The sequence below is a fragment of the Eutrigla gurnardus genome (genome assembly GCF_963514095.1).
Source record: "Eutrigla gurnardus genome assembly, chromosome: 15".
Lineage (NCBI taxonomy): Eukaryota > Metazoa > Chordata > Actinopteri > Perciformes > Triglidae > Eutrigla > Eutrigla gurnardus.
Genome location: NC_139938.1, coordinates 24622769 through 24643221, shown reverse-complemented (window position 1 = coordinate 24643221; position 20453 = coordinate 24622769). Strand labels below are relative to the sequence as shown.

Below are 20453 nucleotides of genomic sequence, written 5' to 3'. Positions count from 1 at the left end.
GTGTGTGTGTGTGTGTGTGTGTGTGTTGTGTGTGTTGTGTGTGTTGTGTGTGTCTGTGTCTGTTTGAGAGCGTGTGTGTGTGTGTGTGTGTGTGTGTGTGTGTGTGTGTGTGTGTGTGTGTGTGTGTGTGTGTGTCTGTTTGAGAGTGTGTGTGTGTGTGTGTGTTGTGTGTGTGTGTGTGTGTGTGTGTGTGTGTGTGTGTGTGTGTGTGTGTGTGTGTGTGTGTGTGTGTGTTGTGTGTGTTGTGTGTGTTGTGTGTGTCTGTGTCTGTTTGAGAGCGTGTGTGTGTGTGTGTGTGTGTGTGTGTGTGTGTGTGTGTGTGTGTGTGTGTGTGTGTGTGTCTGTTTGAGAGTGTGTGTGTGTGTGTGTGTTGTGTGTGTGTGTGTGTGTGTGTGTGTGTGTGTGTGTGTGTGTGTGTGTGTGTGTGTGTGTGTGTGTGTGTGTGTGGCACCTCGATAATAGACCGTTAGCAGGTCTGCTCGAGGGCCCGCCTCAGGTTTCATAGCCCCTGATGAAAAGGTGCCAGTGAGGGGTTGTCACGGAGACTCGAGCCCGGCCACGGACGCAGTAACGTCGCTGTGATATTGACTAATAAAAGAGTCGTTTACAGCGGTTTGACATGGCTGGAAGTAGAGGCTCGACGTCTGTTTTTAAGTGTGTCCAATCGGAGCTGGAATGGATTCGAGACCTGGGTCGTGACTCGGTTATATGTTCAGAGTAGGTTGGTGAAATGAAACACCTTAATAAATGATTATTACTGGTGAGCAGCAAGTCAGTTAATTACATAAAATGACACAATTGAAAGTAAGTTAGGGCTGAACAATGAATCGGTAATTAAACAGTTTAGATTCATCGTTTTCATGCAACAAATAGTAAAGAAATGTCAACAACTTCGACCTCAATACCTTTCGGCTTTGGACAAAACAAGGCATATGAGGACATCACTCTGGTCTTGGAGAAGTTGCACCATCTTTTGCCAGAAAAAAAGGAAAATATAAAACAAATGTACTGAGTGTAGAGTGTAGTTTTCACTTCAAATGGCTTTTGCATCGTAAGACGGGGTTACGTCCCCCTTTAGTTAGTTACATCAGTACTTCCTCAGGCAGCATCTGACTACCACACCGTCTTTTTTTCTTCCAGGTTACAAAGTCCAGAGTGCGTGCACTGTTTCCTGGTGAAGTTTAATCTGTAATGTATTTTACAGCCTTAACCCCGCCTCCTCCTCTGATCCCCCTCTCTTCCCCTGCACCGAGGTAGGAAACCTGCACTGCCAGCAGTAAAAGGAGCCCATTGTGATCAGCTCCCCCCAAAATTAACCACGGTGGCAGACCCGGTGCTGGGAAACACAATGGAGATTAGAAATCACTTGACTCCTGAGCATGATGATCAGTACTATTAGGTGACTGTATATGTTTCAAAAGCAGGACAATTAAAAAGTTAACACAGAGGGTTTGATCTCACAGGCACAGAGATGTGAGATATCTACAGACTGCAATGTCTACAGCCCGAGGTGTAGGTGGGACTCTGTAATTATCAGCACGTTAGACACATTTTTTCTTTCAATAGAGCGCCGACATACGTTCTGTCGTCAAAATATACTGCCATGGAGGTGTGGCGCCTGCAAAATCACAACCCACGTTGTAACGGCGCCGCGTCCCAACAAAGACCCGCTGTGTTCTCGGATGAAATAATTATTTTAGTTTTCATTGTTACATTATTTTCATTACATAGCTTTTTGCAGCACAAAGTAAACTTCTCAGAGGAAAGTGCTTACTCAGGATTACTGGGTTTGAGAGACTTACCGGCCTGCCCTGGCTAAATGCTAACTCAGTGTCCACCCGGAACAGATGAATTAAACGTAAAACGCTGCCGGTGCTTTAACGGCAGAGTATTATATTCCCAATAAATGGGGCGTGAAGTCCACATCGGTGATTGTCTTTCAGCTGCTTTGCACATAAATTAAACAGCCCAGGTTTGCCAAAATGAGATACCTTCAAGGAGGAGATCAAGCCATCTGTTATTTTGTGTGCTTTGTTTTTTCACCATATCAAATTGTGCGTCGCGAGGTGGGATGGGTTTGAATCAGCATCTGACTGAAGGGGAAAATGTCTCTGTACCCAAAGTATGGACCAGAGCACGCGTTGGGAGCTGGAGCGATCTCTGACCAGAAACTGTGATACGGGGAAAGTGGATTTGCCCCAGTTTCTGGTGTGTTTTACTGGGATGATTGACAAGAAACTGAACTAGATAAACGCAGAGTAAATATTTCCCTCTGTTTTATTCAGACTGGAAATTACAAAAGTAGAAGCAATCACAAATCCCTGAAACTCAGTTTCTCTACAGGAAGGTTGCCAATACTCCCGTTGTCTGCTTTATTATTTATGTCTTAGGCATACCCACCACTTTATTATTTTTACTACTTTTATTTTTTATCTCTTCTTTTTTTGGGACAGTCTATCAGGAACGGTGCTCCTTATGATTTGCTTGTTGTGTGAAAAAACTAAAATTTGGATACTGTTGGCCCCTTTTCAGTCTGTCCTCGACTAGATTAAACCTCTCTCAAGTCTTGGCTCAGACCTGTTGATGACTTCAGCAGCCATGTTGGCGTCAGTGAGGGGGGGATGTGTGAACACACTGTTCACCATCGTACACCGGCGGGTTCTTTTGCAATTCAAATCTCCGGTGCGACGCTGAGCAAACGTTTCCTTGTCGTCGTGCTCTGCAAGGCAGCGTATTGTGTGTCTGGACTGTCCTTTTCATGCTGCTTTAAGCATCCTGGCAGGTATAAAAGGAGAGATCACAGGCATGTCTGTTCACTTTCATCACGGCGTATTAGATAGTGGACAGTGACCCAGTTTCTCCTACCTTTATTTCTCCTCCTGTTTCTTTTGTCTTAGACAGTTTCTGCTTTCTCACCAGACATGATGTCAGAGATCCAGCTGTATAACAGCAGGAGCTCCGTGCCGTGAAGTCTCCTGCTGTCAGTAAGCCTTTTTTCCCTTATATATATACCGGTACTAGAGTTTCTGTGCAGGTGCCCCATTATAATGACCACAAGGGTGCAAGCATGACTGAAATGTATTGATTGAATGGTCTGTGACTGGAGGAGGGCTACGTTTTTTAATGTGTGTGTGTGTGTGTGTCTTTCAACCCACACAGGTGTTTTCAATGATAGAATTATAAAGGTGCAACAAAAGTCCATCAGGCTGAGAGTGTAAACATTTAGCAAATGAAAATTCCTCAGTAGAGCTCTAATCAGGCATAATAAGTAAAAACGCATTAATATGTTTTTTAAAAAGTATTTTACGGCAGACATTTTGACATGTCGTAGCAGGAAAAGGTGTATTTAATAAGATTAATTATAGCTGCATTCCACTGAGAGGAGTGCTGGTGTCTTCATGGAACTGGTCCATCATTAATGTTAATACTGATTAATGCTACTATCTGCTGTGGGGGAAAAATATATATATCCTCTATTCTAACTGGACCATAAGGCAAATAACTGCCTCTATCAAAAACAGTTGCTTTAAAGGCCCTGCACACCCATGGTATATACACTCACAGCTGATTTAATTTGGACTGATCAGACTTCTTCTCAGGATTGTGTACAGGCTTGATCAAAGCCGCTAAATGACATTTAGCCATCATTAATTTTATTAGTCACACCTGTACTTTCCCTCCCGTGACACGCCAAACTGTGGAATACAATCCAGTCTGGCAACAGCATTATCGGTGCGTCCGATAACTTCATATCGTTTCGGAGATTGGACCCTCCTTCTCCTGAGACCCGTAGACGGATGTACTGTCATTTTGCTTGGCGCCTAAACCTTGCAGTATTTTGTTCTTTGCTAGCAGCGGGAGAGTTCATTCACCGTTGGAGACTGGAATGTGTTTTCCCTTCATAACTAGTCCCTGTACAGCAGTGTTTCCCCTACCATTGTACAGGCCTGGCGGCCCGCCAGGCCAAGGAGACCTGCCGCCAGGCCAAAAAAAAAATCAATATACCAAAAATAAGCCACCTATCAATTCATTCATAAATCAATAATCATTTACATTAGGAGCGCCTCCGCGCAGCACAGCAGACTTGCTCCGCAAGACGCGCGCTCCCGCTACGTTCTTCTTCCGTGTACTTGTCGCTTTCTACTTTGAAAACACGGAACGTTGACACTGTATTTTGATAAGCTGTTGCACTCTTCAGACTCGTGGTGTGAGCGGAACTGGTCCATAGGGTCCATAATATTTATTTTATTACATTACATTATTATTTATTTTTACATAATAAAAATGCCGCTGTGTGTCTCCGTCCAAAACCCGCTGTGCTCGCGCTGTCTGCTCGCACAGATCCGCTCGTGCGCACATGCGCTGATGCAGGTCGAGTGTTGTCGAGAAATATAAGCAGAGACGGCTCCTTAAAAACAACATCACGCCATGTGTGTGTAGTATTAGGACGTGATGACGTATGTACAACCGGCCAAAGCCCGTTTGCCCCCCCTCCCCGGGGGGGAGGATTGTTTTTGATAAGATGTGGAACTTTGAGTTAACTGCTGTTGAGTAAACCTATAACTTATATTTTACTTGATAAAATAAGACAATATATGCACTCATATGTCGTTGTAGTGTTTTACAGTATCTGTAGCTATTAATGTGATGCTCATCATTTTCCAGCCATATTTTTCTGGACCCTGATCATTTCCATCAACCAGCACCTTAATAAGTCACTCTCTCCTTGTGATCTTGAATACACTCTGGTTGAACAAAAATGTTGAATGCAAATATAATAATTGCAGAATTGCAGACTGCTTGCTGTGCCACCTGACTTAATCCAACTGCACCAAAACACCATCCCACGCGTCTCGTCTGTTTAGGGTTTTTTCGGTGGGTACCACCGGGCCTGAAAAAAATTCTAGGGGAAACACTGCTGTACAGCTTTTATCATTATATTCTGTGCTCTGAAATGCCCCTTCATTGGCTGTAATTGCCTCACATTAGATGGGTCTAGGGGAGCAATAAGGCCAAACGAGGAATGCCGTTGTCTTGGAGCTCAGCGGGTCATTTAGTACTGTAACCTGACTTTGGGCGCTCCAGGAGGTCCAAAGATTACAGATTACTTCTAATGATGTCGTCTGAAAGCGAATAGGATAGTGTGTTGATGTAGGGGTTTATGATGTGTGTGGCTGCAGAAGGATAGGGATACACTTGTGTGTGTTTTTCCCATGAAAGATGTTGGTGGGCCACGTCTAAACAACCCGAGGCTACAGACATGGTACCTCCATCAGCTGCAGCTGAAATGGATGAAATGTCTGTAGACTTAAGTCAACTAAACCAAAGGTGTACTCTGTCAGTCAGTGCTTGAAACACGTACTGGCAATTCATGACTAGTGCTTCGACTTCTCTGCAAAAATCGCCCTTGGTCCATTAATCTGCCACCTCTTCCCTTACATATTCCACTCACTGCAGGATTAAATATCTAATGGCGTTATGTAATGGGTATTGAGACTAAAACTTTGTCCTTGTGATATAATAAAGCTCATGATGATCCTCTGTGATAGTAAACTAAATAGGTTTTTGGGACTTGGGACTGAAGATGTCGCCTTGGACTCTCTGAACTTCTGACGTATAACGATTAATCAGGAAGAATATTGGCTGAGTCATAACTTTCCTTTGTACCTCTGCAACAAGTCACCACGTTGCTTTATTGGAACCCCACACTGATAAAACTCCCGTGATCTTCCCGTGTTCACAGTTGTTTGTTCTTCCAGGAAGTGTCCTGCAGGCTATCTCCTTATTGCCTTATCTCCACCTGCCATCTGCACACGGCAATCAATGAGCGGGGAGATCACATCACAGAGGAGAATCTGTTATGTAAGTGATATTTGAATACAGCAGAGAACTCCGAGAGACCGTATGTGACCGGTTTGGCCGTTGCGTAACACCTGATGTACCTGACATGATTGAACACTCTGCTGTCGGGTTCGGTGTCGGGGATAAACGGAGATGTCCTTAAGGAGTTGAAAGTTGGAATATTCAAATATGATTTGTGTCAAACTGAGCGCTGTGTACCGAACATAACGACCTGTTTGCTTTACACGCTGTACCTGCCCTTATCAGGCACATTCCTCTCCATGTGCCTCTGTTAAACCACCAAACCGGTGATAAGTGTCGAGTGTTTAGCCTGCTGATCGATACTGTCGCCATGCCGACCAAGTGAAGACAGTAGATCGTTTTACTGTGTGGGGTTTTTGTTGAGTGTCACCGTCTGTCACTCTCTCTTTTTATGGAGCAGACTTTGTTATTTGCCACACTTTCACGACGAGTCTAGAGAAAGTGAGCTAAATGCTAACATCACCAGGCTAACACATCGTTAGTAATGAGAACATGATATTTGATGAGTACAGCTGAGGCTGATGGGAATGTCACGTTTTTCAGGTGTTTGGTTGTTAGAAATGGACTTTGATGGAGCTAGATGAAAACTCAGAGGATCATTGAAGTTATTGACCTCGTGGTGATAATAGATGAAAACTCAGAGGATCATTGAAGTTATTGACCTCGTGGTGATAATAGATGAAAACTCAGAGGATCATTGAAGTTATTGACCTCGTGGTGATGATAGAGGAAAAGTCAGGGGATCTATGAATGTCTGCACAATTCTTCTGTCCCATTTCATAGACATTTAATTTACGACTGCATTGCTTCAGTATCACTACAGAAGCGTGAAAGCTGAAGTAACTGAAGTAAAGTGGTTACACCACAGCTTAATTACCTCATTACACCTAGAATGTTTTGAACGTCAAAGATCGATTAAATACAGATAAATCGAAGCTTTCTTTAACGTGCGGCATTAAAACAACACAGCCTTTTCATTATAGTACTTTCAGTTCCCTCAAGGGGAGCAGAACAGCCGTCATCTTTTATGCAAATTGTGAAAAACACGAGCAGGAAGCAGGTCAACCCGTATGGCCTTTATGCCACACCACTCTGTATACGGTGTGATAAATCCATTAACAGCCTTTGCCAGGGATTTTACCAGCATTAATACTTTCCACTGGTAACAGTGAATACTTGGAACGGGCAGATATACATATATAGCGGCTTGCACAAGGACTTCATTGTTCTTCACTCTAGCTTAATTTCATGTCGACATTTTAACGGAACACAAAGCGATGCCCCTTATGTGCTCCCATTAATGGTGCTCAGTCAGTTAGTTTATGGATATAAACCTGATTCAAATGATAAAAATGACAGTTAATAGAGACCGTTAAACATGAGATAGAAGTCACTGTGAGATGAATTAATGAATTAGTGATGGGTGTTCCTTTGGGACGTTTTGACCTCTGTGTTAAACCTTTGTGTGCTCGCGGTGAAGTCATGTCGTGGCCGCCGCAGTGCCAGCTCAGGGGCCACCACGGCTGAATTCCTGCGTCTGTCATGTGTCTGTGGGCAGCTGGTCGGAGCACAGCTCGTTATGTAACGGGACATGGATGGTAAACCTGGCAGGGCAGGGACGGCTACAGGAGATGAGTAGGGACTCTGATGATGAAGGGTCTGCTTGGTTAGACTCCATTGTCACAATCTGACATTTAATAGACTAAACCGTTAATTGAGCATTGAGAAAATAATGCAGCTATTAAAGCAGCTATGATTAGGTAGGTAGATGTTAATGGATGTTGCCCAAAGAGAACAGGGAATTTGTATTTCAGGTGTAGACCAACCTGAGCCGTGTATTATCTGTCTTCAGGGTCTGCTGAGAGATGAGGCCTGAGCTATAGGAGACACTGGGGACCCAAGAACAATAGAGGATAACGTTTTTCACGTAATGATGGATTCATTGAGAGTTTTGCCGCCGTTCAACAGGAAGTGGGTCATTTGTTATTGTGTTATTGTGTTTGTCCTCACCTTCCTGCCAGGCTGTGTCTTCTTTCTCACTTTCTGGATTTCTTCTCCTTTCATACATTCCTCGCACTGGCCCTCTTTTGTCACTGTGGCTCCCTTGTTGTTTGGTGGTGTCACACATTCGTTCTGAATACGGCAGCCTATGGCTTTACAGAGATGTTGTTGGGTTGCGTCACTGTTTCCAGCGAAACGTGATCCTCGGGTGTGTGAAGGGCGTGGGTCTTCTATCTGTGGGCATTAACCCTTCTGTGGCAGCTCGTAGGCTCACCTTTATATATAAGGCAATTATATATAAAGTGCTGCCACACTACCTGTGTGGAAAAATACTGGACAATATGCATTTTGCTCCCAGGACTTTTTATGCTCTCCTCCCAAATGCTCGGACAGAAATTGGGAAAAGAGCGTTTGGGTATTCTGCTCCCTCGGCCTGGAATTTATTGCACAATAATCTGAAAATCCAGGCGCTTGTCTCATTTATGGCTTTCAAATCAAGAGTTAAGATTCCATGCGATGTAGATGTTTTGACTGAATATCCTCCATAGCTGGCTCACAGAAAGTTTCTTCCAGGATTGTTCTTTTACTCTAAATCTTAGTGTGTTGAATGCTATTTGTTCTCGTCTCAATTCGTGTGTTTGTAAATGTGTATTTGCTGGCCAGGTCTCCCTTGAAAAAGAGGTTTTTAATCTCAACGGGACAAACCTGGTTAAATAAAGGTTAAATAAAAAATAAAACCCTCTCATCTTAAAACAGCAACAGCTGTTTGTCACTTCTCTGAAGTGTAAGACACATTGTTTTTCTGCATCGTTCACTTTTATCCATAATTGTCCTTTTATAATAATCATTCAACATCCGACTTTGACCCAGATCTTTATGTTCTCATATTTTAATGCACATACCAAAGACTTAAAACAATATGTTGCAGAAACAAAACTCCCATCGCCTGCAGCCTTTAACTAGTCTAGTGCAGCGGGATGTCCTACAGTATCCAGTCAAACTCACCATGACTAGATCATATTGCGTCCCCCACCACGGGGGGTCCTTAATACAAAAGTAATTGTCTTCTCAGATGCTACTTGAAAGCAATAAGAAGTGTATCATTCACAGAGGCCTGTGTTCACTTTTAAAGCTCGATGCTGGCAGGCATGATGCCGTTTCTGATTAATGGTTGACACGCGGTCACAGAATGCTTAGCTGTTATACCAGAGAATATTATAAATGCACTCTTGTTGACCTCGTGGCATTTTTGTGCGCGCGTGTGATTAAACGTTAATTATCGAAAGAAGGCAGGGCTGCAAGTTGTTGGTCAAGTAGCCTGAATGTTAATATCTTCAAGTAAGTATTTAGGCCAGATCGAGGCAGGAATGCAGAGCTTATTAGAGTGCGACAGCTTGTCTTGATCAGTTAGAGATTTTAGACACCAACGTGAGCACTGCCTGGCAACACGCGGCCACAGCCTCTCTCTCCCCTGCACACACGCACACACACACACACACACACACACACACACACACACACACACACACATGCTGAATCTCTCTGAGGAATTGAACTGCACACGTTGGTGATAACCGTACATGGCAACATGGCTTTCCCTTTTCCCCGCTGATAGATGCTTTTCTTCGTCAGTGCTCAACACTCAACCACTTCCACCTTTTCAAAAACGGGCTGTTTCTGTTTGATCGGGGACGATAGGAACGATGCGTTTGTGTTCCAGGTGCTGTGGGAGGCTTCAGTCCTGTGTGCGATGCCTCCTTCATTCATTTTGTTCTGAACAAATGTTAAAGATTCAGGATCTGTCTGTAGGGGATTGTGTTAACATCTCTTCAGCCTGCCTGTGAGTACAAGGCTCTCGTGGTATTAAATGGAGGGTCAAGCACTACGTATACTCTGCATGGTGAGTTAGTAAACAATATAAGAGTTCACGTTTTCATAAACGGGTCAGTGGAACAGTTTTGATCCTATACAGCAAGAGTGGTGCCTCTTGATGCCTCTCATTCAGTGCTGTTCAATTATTTTTTTATGCAAATTACCAGAACCTTTTAGTCAGAATAATTGATTGATGACTCATATCATTGCCCCACCCTATTTCCAGAACGCTACTGCATTCTCTAGAAATAATGAGCCAAGTTTTGCTCTTGTCTGTCTTTTTGGCACCAGTGGCCGGCAGGTGTCAAAGCCTGGGATCTGAGTCTTTATTATTGTGAAGCACAATAAACGCTACCGACCGGTCTAAAAATATCTAGGTGAAACCAATTTTTGTAACTCTTAAATGCATCTTAGCTATTAGTAATTAATTACACATGGTTTTCCTGCTTTGCTTTGTCAACAGAAGCCATGAGTCACTATTCCCTGAATTTCCATCTTTGTCTTCCGCATTTCTTCTTTCATCTTTCATTCTCGTGGTTCTGCTGTAATCATTTTTTAAATCATCCTGTACTTCCTGCCTTTCTCTCTATTTCTACCTTGCCTGGTGGTCCGGTCTCGTGGCTGCATGGTGAAGGTCACGCTGGAACACATAATCGCCAATGAAAAAAAAAAAAAGTGAAAGAATTTTAAAACCCTCCCATCCATCATTCCTCCCTCAAATCAGCTGCATTCCTCTCTCTCTCTCTCTCTCTCTCTCTCTCTCTCTCTCTCTCTCTCTCTCTCTCTCTCTCTCTCTCTTTCATTCTTTGGTTTTATAAATTCAATCGAAACGTGTCCTTGCCTGACACCTCTCCAGGACTTGTTTTTAAAAACCAATGCTGCGTTTCTTAAGCCATACTCTCTCCTCCCTCCACCACGATATAGTACTTAACTACCTCAGTTACCAGGCAGAAAGTAGCCATGAGCTTATCCTTGTTTACGCATCTCTATTTAATGTTAAGCCCTGTTATTGAGCTCTCTTATAATCACGTGGAAAGTGCTGAAGAAATCCTTTAAATGATTTTGAAGCTGAATAAAAACTCGTAATGAAGGAAACTTGTAATGCAAAAATGTCCGTTAGTGCTTTTATTAATTTTTTTATTAACCTTTATTTATACAGGTAAAATCTCATTGAGACCCAGGGTCTCATTTACAAGAGAGACCTGTTCAAGGTTTATATCAAGGTTTCCTTTAATTTTGTAACTTGAAAAATAATAACAATGCCACAGTTGTGTATATTAATTAAATCATTTGATTCATTGATTCAATCATTTCATTTTAAATGTGTCTCTCAGTCTCGCATCACAAAGATCAACAATCGATTTGTGTGAATTCAGTATATTTTCTAGAGGTGGGAGAAATAATCAATTCTATGACGCATCGCGACGCTTTGTTGAACGATTCTGCATCGATGCAGTAAAGTCTATAATTATTATATATATTATTAATTTTTATTTATTAATTATTTTTTTTAATTCTTCGAATCGTGACCCTCTGTATTCATAACTGAATCGTGAGGTGATTGATGATTTCCACCACTAATATTTTCAGATAACTTAGTAGTCACCAAACCAGCCCACCACTTGTCTATTAAATAGTTTTTTCTTAGAATGAGGCGATTTCTACATAATTTCTACAATAAATGACAGTAATGACGACCTCCATATCTGTCTTACTGCAGTCGGGATTATATAGACTGATGATTAGCTGTGTAAATTCTTTACAACTAACTAACTTAATGGGGATTTAAAGGGGTTTTAAGAATGGAAGACTAATCGCTGTGAGGAATAAGAGAGAACATGAGGGTGATGGTGGGGGAAAGTTAGTCTTTGTGACAGTTTTTTTAGGGTGGGGGGGGGACGCATGGAGGTCACCCATCCACCCACCAGCCCCACCACCGCTACCCCCTCCCCTCCTCCACTCTCCCTCCTGCCTTGGCTAGGCTCCATGTGCCGGTCTCAGGGCCTTGGGAATGAATGGCGCCCGGCCTCTGCTCCGTCTTTGAAGCCAGCCAGGAATGCGAGGCCTCTTTTTTTCTCCCTCTCTCTCCCCTCTCTCTCTGTTGTTCAGGCGGCCGGCAGCACTAGCAGCTATCTGCGGCAGTGAAATATTCCCTCCGCTGCGCTCATTGTGCATTGGAGAGCCGGACGTCATCGGCTGGCCAATCAGTGGCTCCCGCTAGGCAGCCTCGGGTCTCAGTGGGGGGAGAAGGGAGCCGCTGGAAGCCTTCCCTCTAATATCTAGCTCTCCTGGTTACTTGGTCTGGTCCCTCTTTAAAGGAAGAAAGATATCCTGAAAGACAAACAAGGACAGAAATCATCCATCAGGTGCTTATTTAAGTGGAAACTTTCCACGTTTCTTTTCTAGATGGAAATCAGAAAGGTCAGCGACGTAGACTCAAGGTTGGGGTGAGTTTTTCCCATTTCTTTCTTGCTAACGGTGCTCTCCTAACTTTATAAACTTCCGTTCACACCGGTCCACAAGTGCTTCATCAGCTCCGGCTCTGCCTTGCTGCTGCGACGGTTGAACCAGCCTTCCAACTTGTGCTCAGCTTTCCTGCTGTCATTGTTCCCTTCTCTTGTCTCTTGTTGTTGTGGTTTGCGTGTGAAGGTATTTGTCTGGGCCGGTCACCCCCTGCCTCACCCTCCCTCCCTCGCTCCTCTCTGTACATTTTGTCACTGCCTGTCCCCTCCATCACTTCCACTTGAGCGCTCCCCTGTTTGAGAGCCTCTCTCTCTCTCTCTCTCTCTCTCTCTCTCTCTTTCTCTCTCTCTCTCTCTCTCTCTCTCTCTCTCTCTCTCTCTTTCTCTCTCTCTCTCTCTGTCCGTGAAGGGAAGAGGAGGGCTGGAAACCACACACACCCCCAGATATGCACACACTGATGCACCACAGATCAGAAGGCCCTTCATAAGCACATGGAATCCCCCTTAATACTGTAGTTTGAAAGCCTCCTGGGAGCTGGGTTTTGTGTGTATGCAAAACGACCACCTAGGATCATCTTTGATTGGGGTTTCTCAGCTCCGCCAACGAACATGGCCATACTGGGGAAAGGCCGCTCATCGGAATTGATTATAAAGTGGTCATTTATCTCATACTTATGTTTATTCTATGTATGTTTAATGTGCACAACGTTTCTTGTACTTCCATCAGTGCTGAGGTCCAACTTTCCCAATGCAGGGTCAGAGTTGCTTAGCTGCTTTGCTTGTATGGTGTTTTTATTTTGACCTTGTATGCACGACAGGTACGGAGCTTCATTTTGATTATAAAGTCATGGAAAAAGCGTGCAGGTCACGGGAGAGAGACGACTACATTTACTCTTTCATTAGAGTTAGAGTCCACCGTAAAACCCTATCATTAACTCAGGGCTGGTTTCTGTAATGAGGATGACTCTTTGGAGAGATGCTGGTGGCAGCAGGTTTCTTTTGTGTTAGAGTATTGTAAGAATGTTATCCCTTTTAAGTTTTTAAGGCTGCGGTATTTTACGGTGAATAAGGAAACTTAATTTAATTGGTTTCTGGTCATCGAAAGATTCCCCCCAGTTAAATTCCCAGAATAATATCTGTGCAGCAGCAGATTCAGTTTAAAAGGCCAAAAGATTATTGATCAAGTTGTAAGTATTTTATTAGTTGATAGCTTACTGTGTCTCGGTTGAAAATAATTAGCTTTACAGCATCTCTAAAACACTACCCTGAATAATACCCTGCAAAGGTTTCTTTATAGAGTGCTTGTGGATTTAAGTGAAAGTTTAATCATTGCATTTTAGGCGATTATTTGGCAAGAAATGGATAAAGCAAATGCTTCTGTCACAAGAACAATAAGGGGGGGAAGTCTTTACGGCTCACAGTGCTGTATAACAAGGCATTATACATCCATCACATGACTAATCCTCCCAGATTTTGGAGCTCCATATGGAATTCCTGACACGTTTTGATGTGTGTTCTGCAACGTGCACCGTCAACCTCGTCGCTGCGAAGCGGCAGACAGACTCCTTCAGCAGGTGTTTTACTGTACTGACCTTTAAACCCTAGGTGCCGTAAACTGGAGGAACTGTGGCACATAAAAAATCTTCAAAGACTTCAACCCTCATGAATGTTGTCTGAGAAAATGTGATATTTTGGACTATTTTTTTACATCTGAGGGACCAAACGATTAATCAATAATGAAAATAATCATTAGATGATTTTGACACAACCTTGTTGACCATTATATTGGGCTAACTTTTCTTTTAAATAATCTATGTGCTGTTGATCGTCAAAGAGATATCCCAAATAAATGACAAACAATAATAGTGTAATAGTCTTAATAGACTTAATCAAAGCTTAAAACACAGGGAAAAATTAAGGAGTCATAATTAGGAAAATAAAAGGATTTCCCCCTTGGTGCTGCCCAGTACCAGCGCCTCAGCTGGGCCAGACATAAACACTTCTCTATTGGGGAAAAAAACCAAAAGAAATACGTGATTTGTCTTTTTATAACAGGTAGAGCATAATCTCTCACGAGAGGAATCTGACCTAGAAATGTCAGACAAAGATGTTTCCCCGATGACTTACTGTTGTTGTCTGGCATCTATATTTATTATTTTTGGAGGAGAAGCACCCTGCAGAAAGTCGCTGATGGAGAATTGTATGTCATGCATACAGCGATGTGGTATGAAGGTGTTTTCTTTGATGTGGGTGTAGCCATGTGTGCCATTAAACTAGTGGACATGCCAGGTTGACAATCTAATACAAACATGCACGTTTATGTGAATCTGTCATGCCACTGCAGAGCAGTCAAAACAGCAATGCAATGGGATGTTTGTAGAGAGACAACATAAAGCCATGGGATATACTGAGTATCGGTCATTCCCTGCTTTTTTTTTTTACATTGCTGTTTGAACACACATTTTATTTAACCATTTCACTCTCTTCGCAGTCGTTTGACCCAGATGTATGACTGGAGTGTTGAGTCCTGAGTCAAGATTTCAGCCTGATAACAGTTTGCACTTTTTGTGTCCCCCCCCCCCCCCCAGGAGCTACTGAGCAGACCATTTGGAGAGGCTTTGAGTAAACAACAAGCAGCCAGGAAAATGACCTAATTAGCCACAAGCGTGACGGACAACCTGGTGCGAATGTGTTGGTGGTAATTTCCCCAGTTTCACCCACAAGGAGGATACATGCATTGGTGCACAGGCACGTACCACACATTCGCACGCCCTGCCCTTCCCTTCCTGCCATCTGCCCCAGTCCTCCATGGATTCCTACAACTTCCACTTTGAGAGAATGAGCAACGTGGACCTGCATCCTCTGAGCCTGCCCGTCAGCCGGCTCTCGCCAGCCAAGTCCAACAGCAGCATTGCCGACCAACTCGCCCACCACCAACACGGCAAAGGAGACTCTGCCTACAGCTCCTTCTCCGGTGGGTCCACTGCCCCAGACTACCCCTCTCCCTTTCTCCCAGATGACCTACAGTCCAGCTCCTTCAGCCACTATGCTGATCTTAAGTACGTAAAGTCCATTTATCATCCGACCCAAGTTCTGCAGTCCGACTCAAAGACCATGGACCAGCTCTATCGCTCTGTGGAAGCTATCTCACAGCAGTATCGCAACAACACCAGCAGCAATGTAAACCACCTCAACCAAAACGGCACAGATAGTTTCTACACCAACAACAAAGCGCTCTCTAAAAAGGAGGTGCCGTCAGGAGCTCTGTCCCAAGGCGCTTACCCTCCTGTCCGTCCTCCACCAGTCCCAGCACGCCTGGATAGTTTCACAGCCACTAAAAACTTGGAAAACAGCAGGGTCCACCATCAAGCTACTGAGTTTCAACCCCAGCAGCCCAGACCCCATAATCGACTCCATCCACAGCCCTATGGTCTGAATGCCCCAAAACCCGAGACGGCTAACCCAGAAACAGGCAAATCAATCGGCTTCAATTCTGCCCCGGTGTACTCCGTTTGGAGGGGCTCTCAACAGCCACAGGCCCAGCAGCCGCCAAGCTACCGCCACCCCCTCCAGGCACACGATCCGACCGGGGCGCAGTCGAACCCCGAGTACATCTCCATCACAGATAACAAGGCTGCCTCTGAGGAGCAGAAGTCGACAAACTTCCCCAGTAGATTGCCGGGCACAAGCCAGTCTGAGCACCTGAAACTCAGACAGCCCTCGAGCAGCAGCGGATGTAGCAGAGACCTTCACAACAAGCCCGGCGGTAGCAGTGGCCATTTTGAGAGTCAGCGCAAAAGGGCAAACTCGGCCAATGATTGGCTCGGTGCAGAGCCAACCCGAGCTGCCAGCCCCTGGAACGCCAGTCAGAGTTTTATCAACAGCAGCATCCAGCACAAGGGTCAGTTCTACTTTGTCACGGGGGTGTGTAAGAAGTCTGAATCTGGTATGAGGAAGCACTCTGCGTCTGTAAGTGGGTCGGAGACGGGTAGCGAGAGCTCCGCCATGTTGGAAACACACCGGCTAAGAGAAAAAGAAAGATGCCACAGCACAATGGATAATTTGTTTAGACCTCTCCCAGAGAGCTCTCGCTCGTCCAGTGGTGTGATTCCAGACGAGATGGAGTCCTCCAGAGGCCAAGATCAGGAGAATCACAGACTATCCCTCATCTCGACCCAGTCCTCTCGGAACTTCGACGCCTTAGAAGAAATCGACATAATGCAGAGTCGAGATATTGGCCGCCACACTGCTAATAACCCTATATTTTACTGCGGACCTGATAAAAACAACGAACAGCCCAACTACCAGAAGAGAGAGGAGCAGGTGAAGAGAGGGAAACGGCAGCCCTTAGGCGATGTAGCCAGCGAGAGGATAAACAAAGAAACGACTCCGCTTCTGTACCATCTCACCGGAGCCAGCAGGGCGGCGCTACAGCCTAAAAAGGATGCTGATTTCATTATAAAGGGCAAGGAAATGATCCCAAACAAAGCAGGTCATGGAGATGTCGCTGTTGACGATAAGGAGAGACCACCAAAAAGTGACGTGAGCGAGAACGACGGAGAGGAGGTTCTCTCCGTCGTCTGTAACACCCTGGATGACTCCTTTAAAAAGTACTACAAAGAGAAGCTTAAGGATGCCCAGTCAAAAGTCCTGAGGGAGACATCATTTAAAAGGAGGGACCTACAGCTGTCGTGGCCGCACCGTATCAGGCAGAAACCGGAGCTGAGGCCTAAAGTCGTTCACATTTTCTCCTCATCACAGGACTCTGAGACGTCCACAGAGACGGCCTGTCCCTCCGTGGCGTCTGATACTTCCACAGATACGCTCACTCCCTCCGTGACGTCTGATGAGACGGAGAGGGGGAGCATAAAAGAGGAAGTCAGGGAGAGTCAGGAGGAGAGGGAGACCGAAAAGGAAAACGGGAGACCAGCGAATGTGGCCCAGCCCCAGGTAGCGCGCATCGGAGGCAGGAAGCGGCTGACTCCAGGGCAGAAGAAGATGTGCTACTCCGAACCGGAGAAACTCCACCAGCTTGGCGGCGCCTCCAACCACTCTGCGTGCCGCTCCTTTGGCAATGAAAGCGAAAGCCTGTTTGCAGTTGAATGCGAGGGAGAGGAGGGCGTGCAGCAAGGAGAGCAGGGACTCGTCGCAGCACGGAGGCAGATGTTCGAGACGAGGGGTAGAGCCCTTTCAGCCTCTAGCGCTTCAAAGACAAACTTAAAACATCTGCAACAAAAGGCCCTGGTGGAGTACATGGAGCGTAAGACGGGCCAGAAAGTGGCTGAGCCACAGCAATCAGTGCCCCAGTCGCCATCCAGACAGAGGCATTCTCTGGGGGAGAAACCTTTTGATTGGGTTCCCAGGCCTCTATCGGCAAATCCTGAAGGTAAAAACCCCAAGAAGAAGCCCCACAGACCGCACTCTGCAGGCCGCATCCTTGACTCGTCCGCCAGCTCCATCAGGTACGAAAGAGAAGTCAGACAGCAAGAAACCATGTTTGATGCTCTTCTGCTGTATGGATCAAATCGTGTTAAATCTCTTTATTTTAATTCCCACAGGTATGCCCAGTTCTTCTCAGCTCAGTCTTGTTCAGGCCAATATGCCGGCCAGTTGAGTCAGCCCAGGTGGAGGGAGAGTCAAGGTCCATCTCAGGGGAAGTGTGCCTCAGTGGAGAGTCTCTTGGATCAGCCAGAACCTCCCAGCTTCTTCAGGAACAGATCCACATCCACACCACATGCATTTCAGGTAAGTCTGGTGAGCTTTCCATCACAAGTATGTGAAATTTACTTTTCATTAGAACAAGCCAGTCAGAAAAAACCCAATATATTTATTAACCTTTGCCTGGCTTTAGTATTTCAAACTCGTGTACGTTTCTATTGAATTCAGAAGAATTTAAGTGCACACCAGTTCAAGTGTAATTCATGTCTTCCATTCTTCTGGGTCTGTAGGCACTCAACTATGAGGAGGATCCATTACCAGTTAATACCATGGAGACCCCAAGGTATGTACCAGCACTGCATTGGTTTTAGGTCAAGAGAGTATTAGGTCAGCGAGTGTGCACCGTGGCACCGACTATAAATCTCCACTTGAGTCATTGTGGTGCTGAAAAGTCAACGCCCACCTGCTCCCGCAAACCAGCATTCCTTTTACAAGATGAATGTATGGGGCTGTAAAAGAAAATTCACTGACTCGCCATGTTCAAGGGGCTGGCACATTTCTCTCAACTATACTCTGATTTATAGGAATATCAAATTATTGTTGCCAGTTTTTGAAATTGCCAATGAAAATGTGGAAGTTGAAAGTGTATTTGAATGCTTTTCTCATTTCAAGTTCTATCATCGTTTATATAAATGGCTGGCTTTTTTCCACACATTTAAATGATTGTCCATGTCAGTCCCCAGACAAATGTCACCGAGGACTCCGTAATAAAGCCAGCCGGTGATGGCCAGCAGCGTGTCCGTGTGGTCGCACAGAGGGGGAAGTCCATGGAAGAGCTCGGGGCATCGAAGTTAACAAGACCGTCAGGCCTGAGTAAAAGTTCTGAGCAGCTAGATCAACTGTGGAGGGATCCGCCTGGACCGGGAGGACTAGACGGGGACAAGAGGAACGTTTCTTTCCAGGACCGAGGGTGGAAGAAACTAAATGGAACAGAGCAAACGGCAAAAGAACCAGTTGGTCAGACAAACACTCAGGGACAGAAACCAAACCAAACCCAGAGAAATTCTTTGTTAAAGCAGAACTCTGAACCAGGGGAGGATACCACAGTAGGAACAAGGAGCTCAAGTAGACCCACCTCCCCAGCCTCCTGCTTCTCTACCCAGGCCAAGGTTCACTCTGGATCTCCTGGTTCTCACGGCCCGGTCACAGATGAGTTCAGGTCTAGTGGACCGCCCAGCGAAACCTCATCTGAGCCACCTTCCCCCAGATGTCTAGAGACCATTGAGAGGGAGATCAAATCCACCTCGTCCTCCCCCACCCAGACAAAGCTTCCTTGTGAAAACAGGGCTAGCACCAGGTAAGAGTCAGCTTTATGTAGAGTTTGTTTGCTCCCCTGATTCGACTTATTGAACATTTCTTCCACCCACATTCACAGCATTGTCATCATTTAAATATGATTATTTACTTAAATAAACACAAAAAATATTCTGCAAATATGATATTGGCCAGGTGTGATTCTTAACCAGACTTTGCTTAACTTCCAGTAGAGTCAGGACTTCTCTGTCTGTGGCTGGCTCCGACAGAGAGCAGTCGGTGGACGAACCAAGCAGTGACGCCCCGCAGCCTGATTCAAACCACGAAGTGTCTTTGAGCTGCGGCGTCACCACAGATCCGTCGCTGTGGATTCTCCCTCCAGAGGAAGAGATCAAACAGAAAGTCCAGACTCCGCCGCTGACAGACAACACTTTCCACAACAAGTCCGCCAGCTCGGCCCCTCCGGCACGGACAAGCGAATCCTCTGTCTCCCCTCGCACATCCGTCTCCGACACGGACATCAGTCAGCAGGTGGACGAGCAGGAAGATACAGAAACGGAAGATGAGAAGTCGGGAGTAAACCAGGAGGCGGAAGGGAGGGGAGCTGTGGAGGGTGAGACGGAGAGCCTCGAGAGGCCCGCTGAGAGACCTCGTTGGGAGGAGCTGGTGGAGGCAGTGGTCAAGGCCGACCAGTCGCTGGCCAGAGTGTTCTACCCGCTGGCCAATCGTAAGACGGCACTGATGCTGATGGAGCAGCTGCTGTCTGAAGACACGCTGCTGATGGAGGAGCACTATAAGAAGAAACAGGAGCAGAAAGGAGCTGCAGAAAGGTACACGTTAATGTCCTGGTGCACGACACTAAAACCAGCTCTGGTCCTCATTAATATATCGTGCCTTGTTTACACTATTACAAGCTTTTTAATGCCCAAGTAAGAGAAGACAGCACACCCCTGGGAGTACTTGTTAAATTATGAATAGAATAAAAAAGAAGTGTGAAATAATAGAATTTGGCAGAGAAACATAAGACCTTCTTCATGAGCCAAGTCCTTGGCTTTCAGGTGATTACATAACCTTTTTATATTTTATACATACAGCTGTGTAGATTTAAGATAATAATCTATCACGTTTAAACACGATCTCAGAGTGCCATCTTGATTAGGATTCCTGCTTTGATGTTTCCCCATGAAACTTAGTATAATAGTAGTTTCTAGTGGATCTAACTGAGCTCCACCAGTGTTCTGTTACCTTTTGTTGCATCACATG

General features: G+C 45.2%; 1 protein-coding gene across 4 annotated transcripts in view; it reads left to right on the top strand.

Annotated features, from left to right (window-relative positions):
- shroom1 (shroom family member 1) overlaps positions 1-20453 on the top strand; it is a 29900-nt gene that overhangs the window by 4116 nt on the left and 5331 nt on the right. The window contains exons 1-6 of one of the 4 annotated variants that reach the window (XM_084028028.1): positions 11849-12203; positions 14807-17680; positions 17777-17963; positions 18167-18219; positions 18613-19233; positions 19421-20020. In XM_084028028.1, coding sequence (XP_083884154.1) covers positions 15027-17680; positions 17777-17963; positions 18167-18219; positions 18613-19233; positions 19421-20020 — 4115 coding nt within the window. In that variant the 5' untranslated portion in view covers positions 11849-12203; positions 14807-15026. Of the gene's footprint in view, positions 1-11848; positions 12204-14806; positions 17681-17776; positions 17964-18166; positions 18220-18612; positions 19234-19420; positions 20021-20453 lie in introns of those variants that run through there. The other 3 variants (XM_084028027.1, XM_084028029.1, XM_084028026.1) reach the window with 3 other exon arrangements.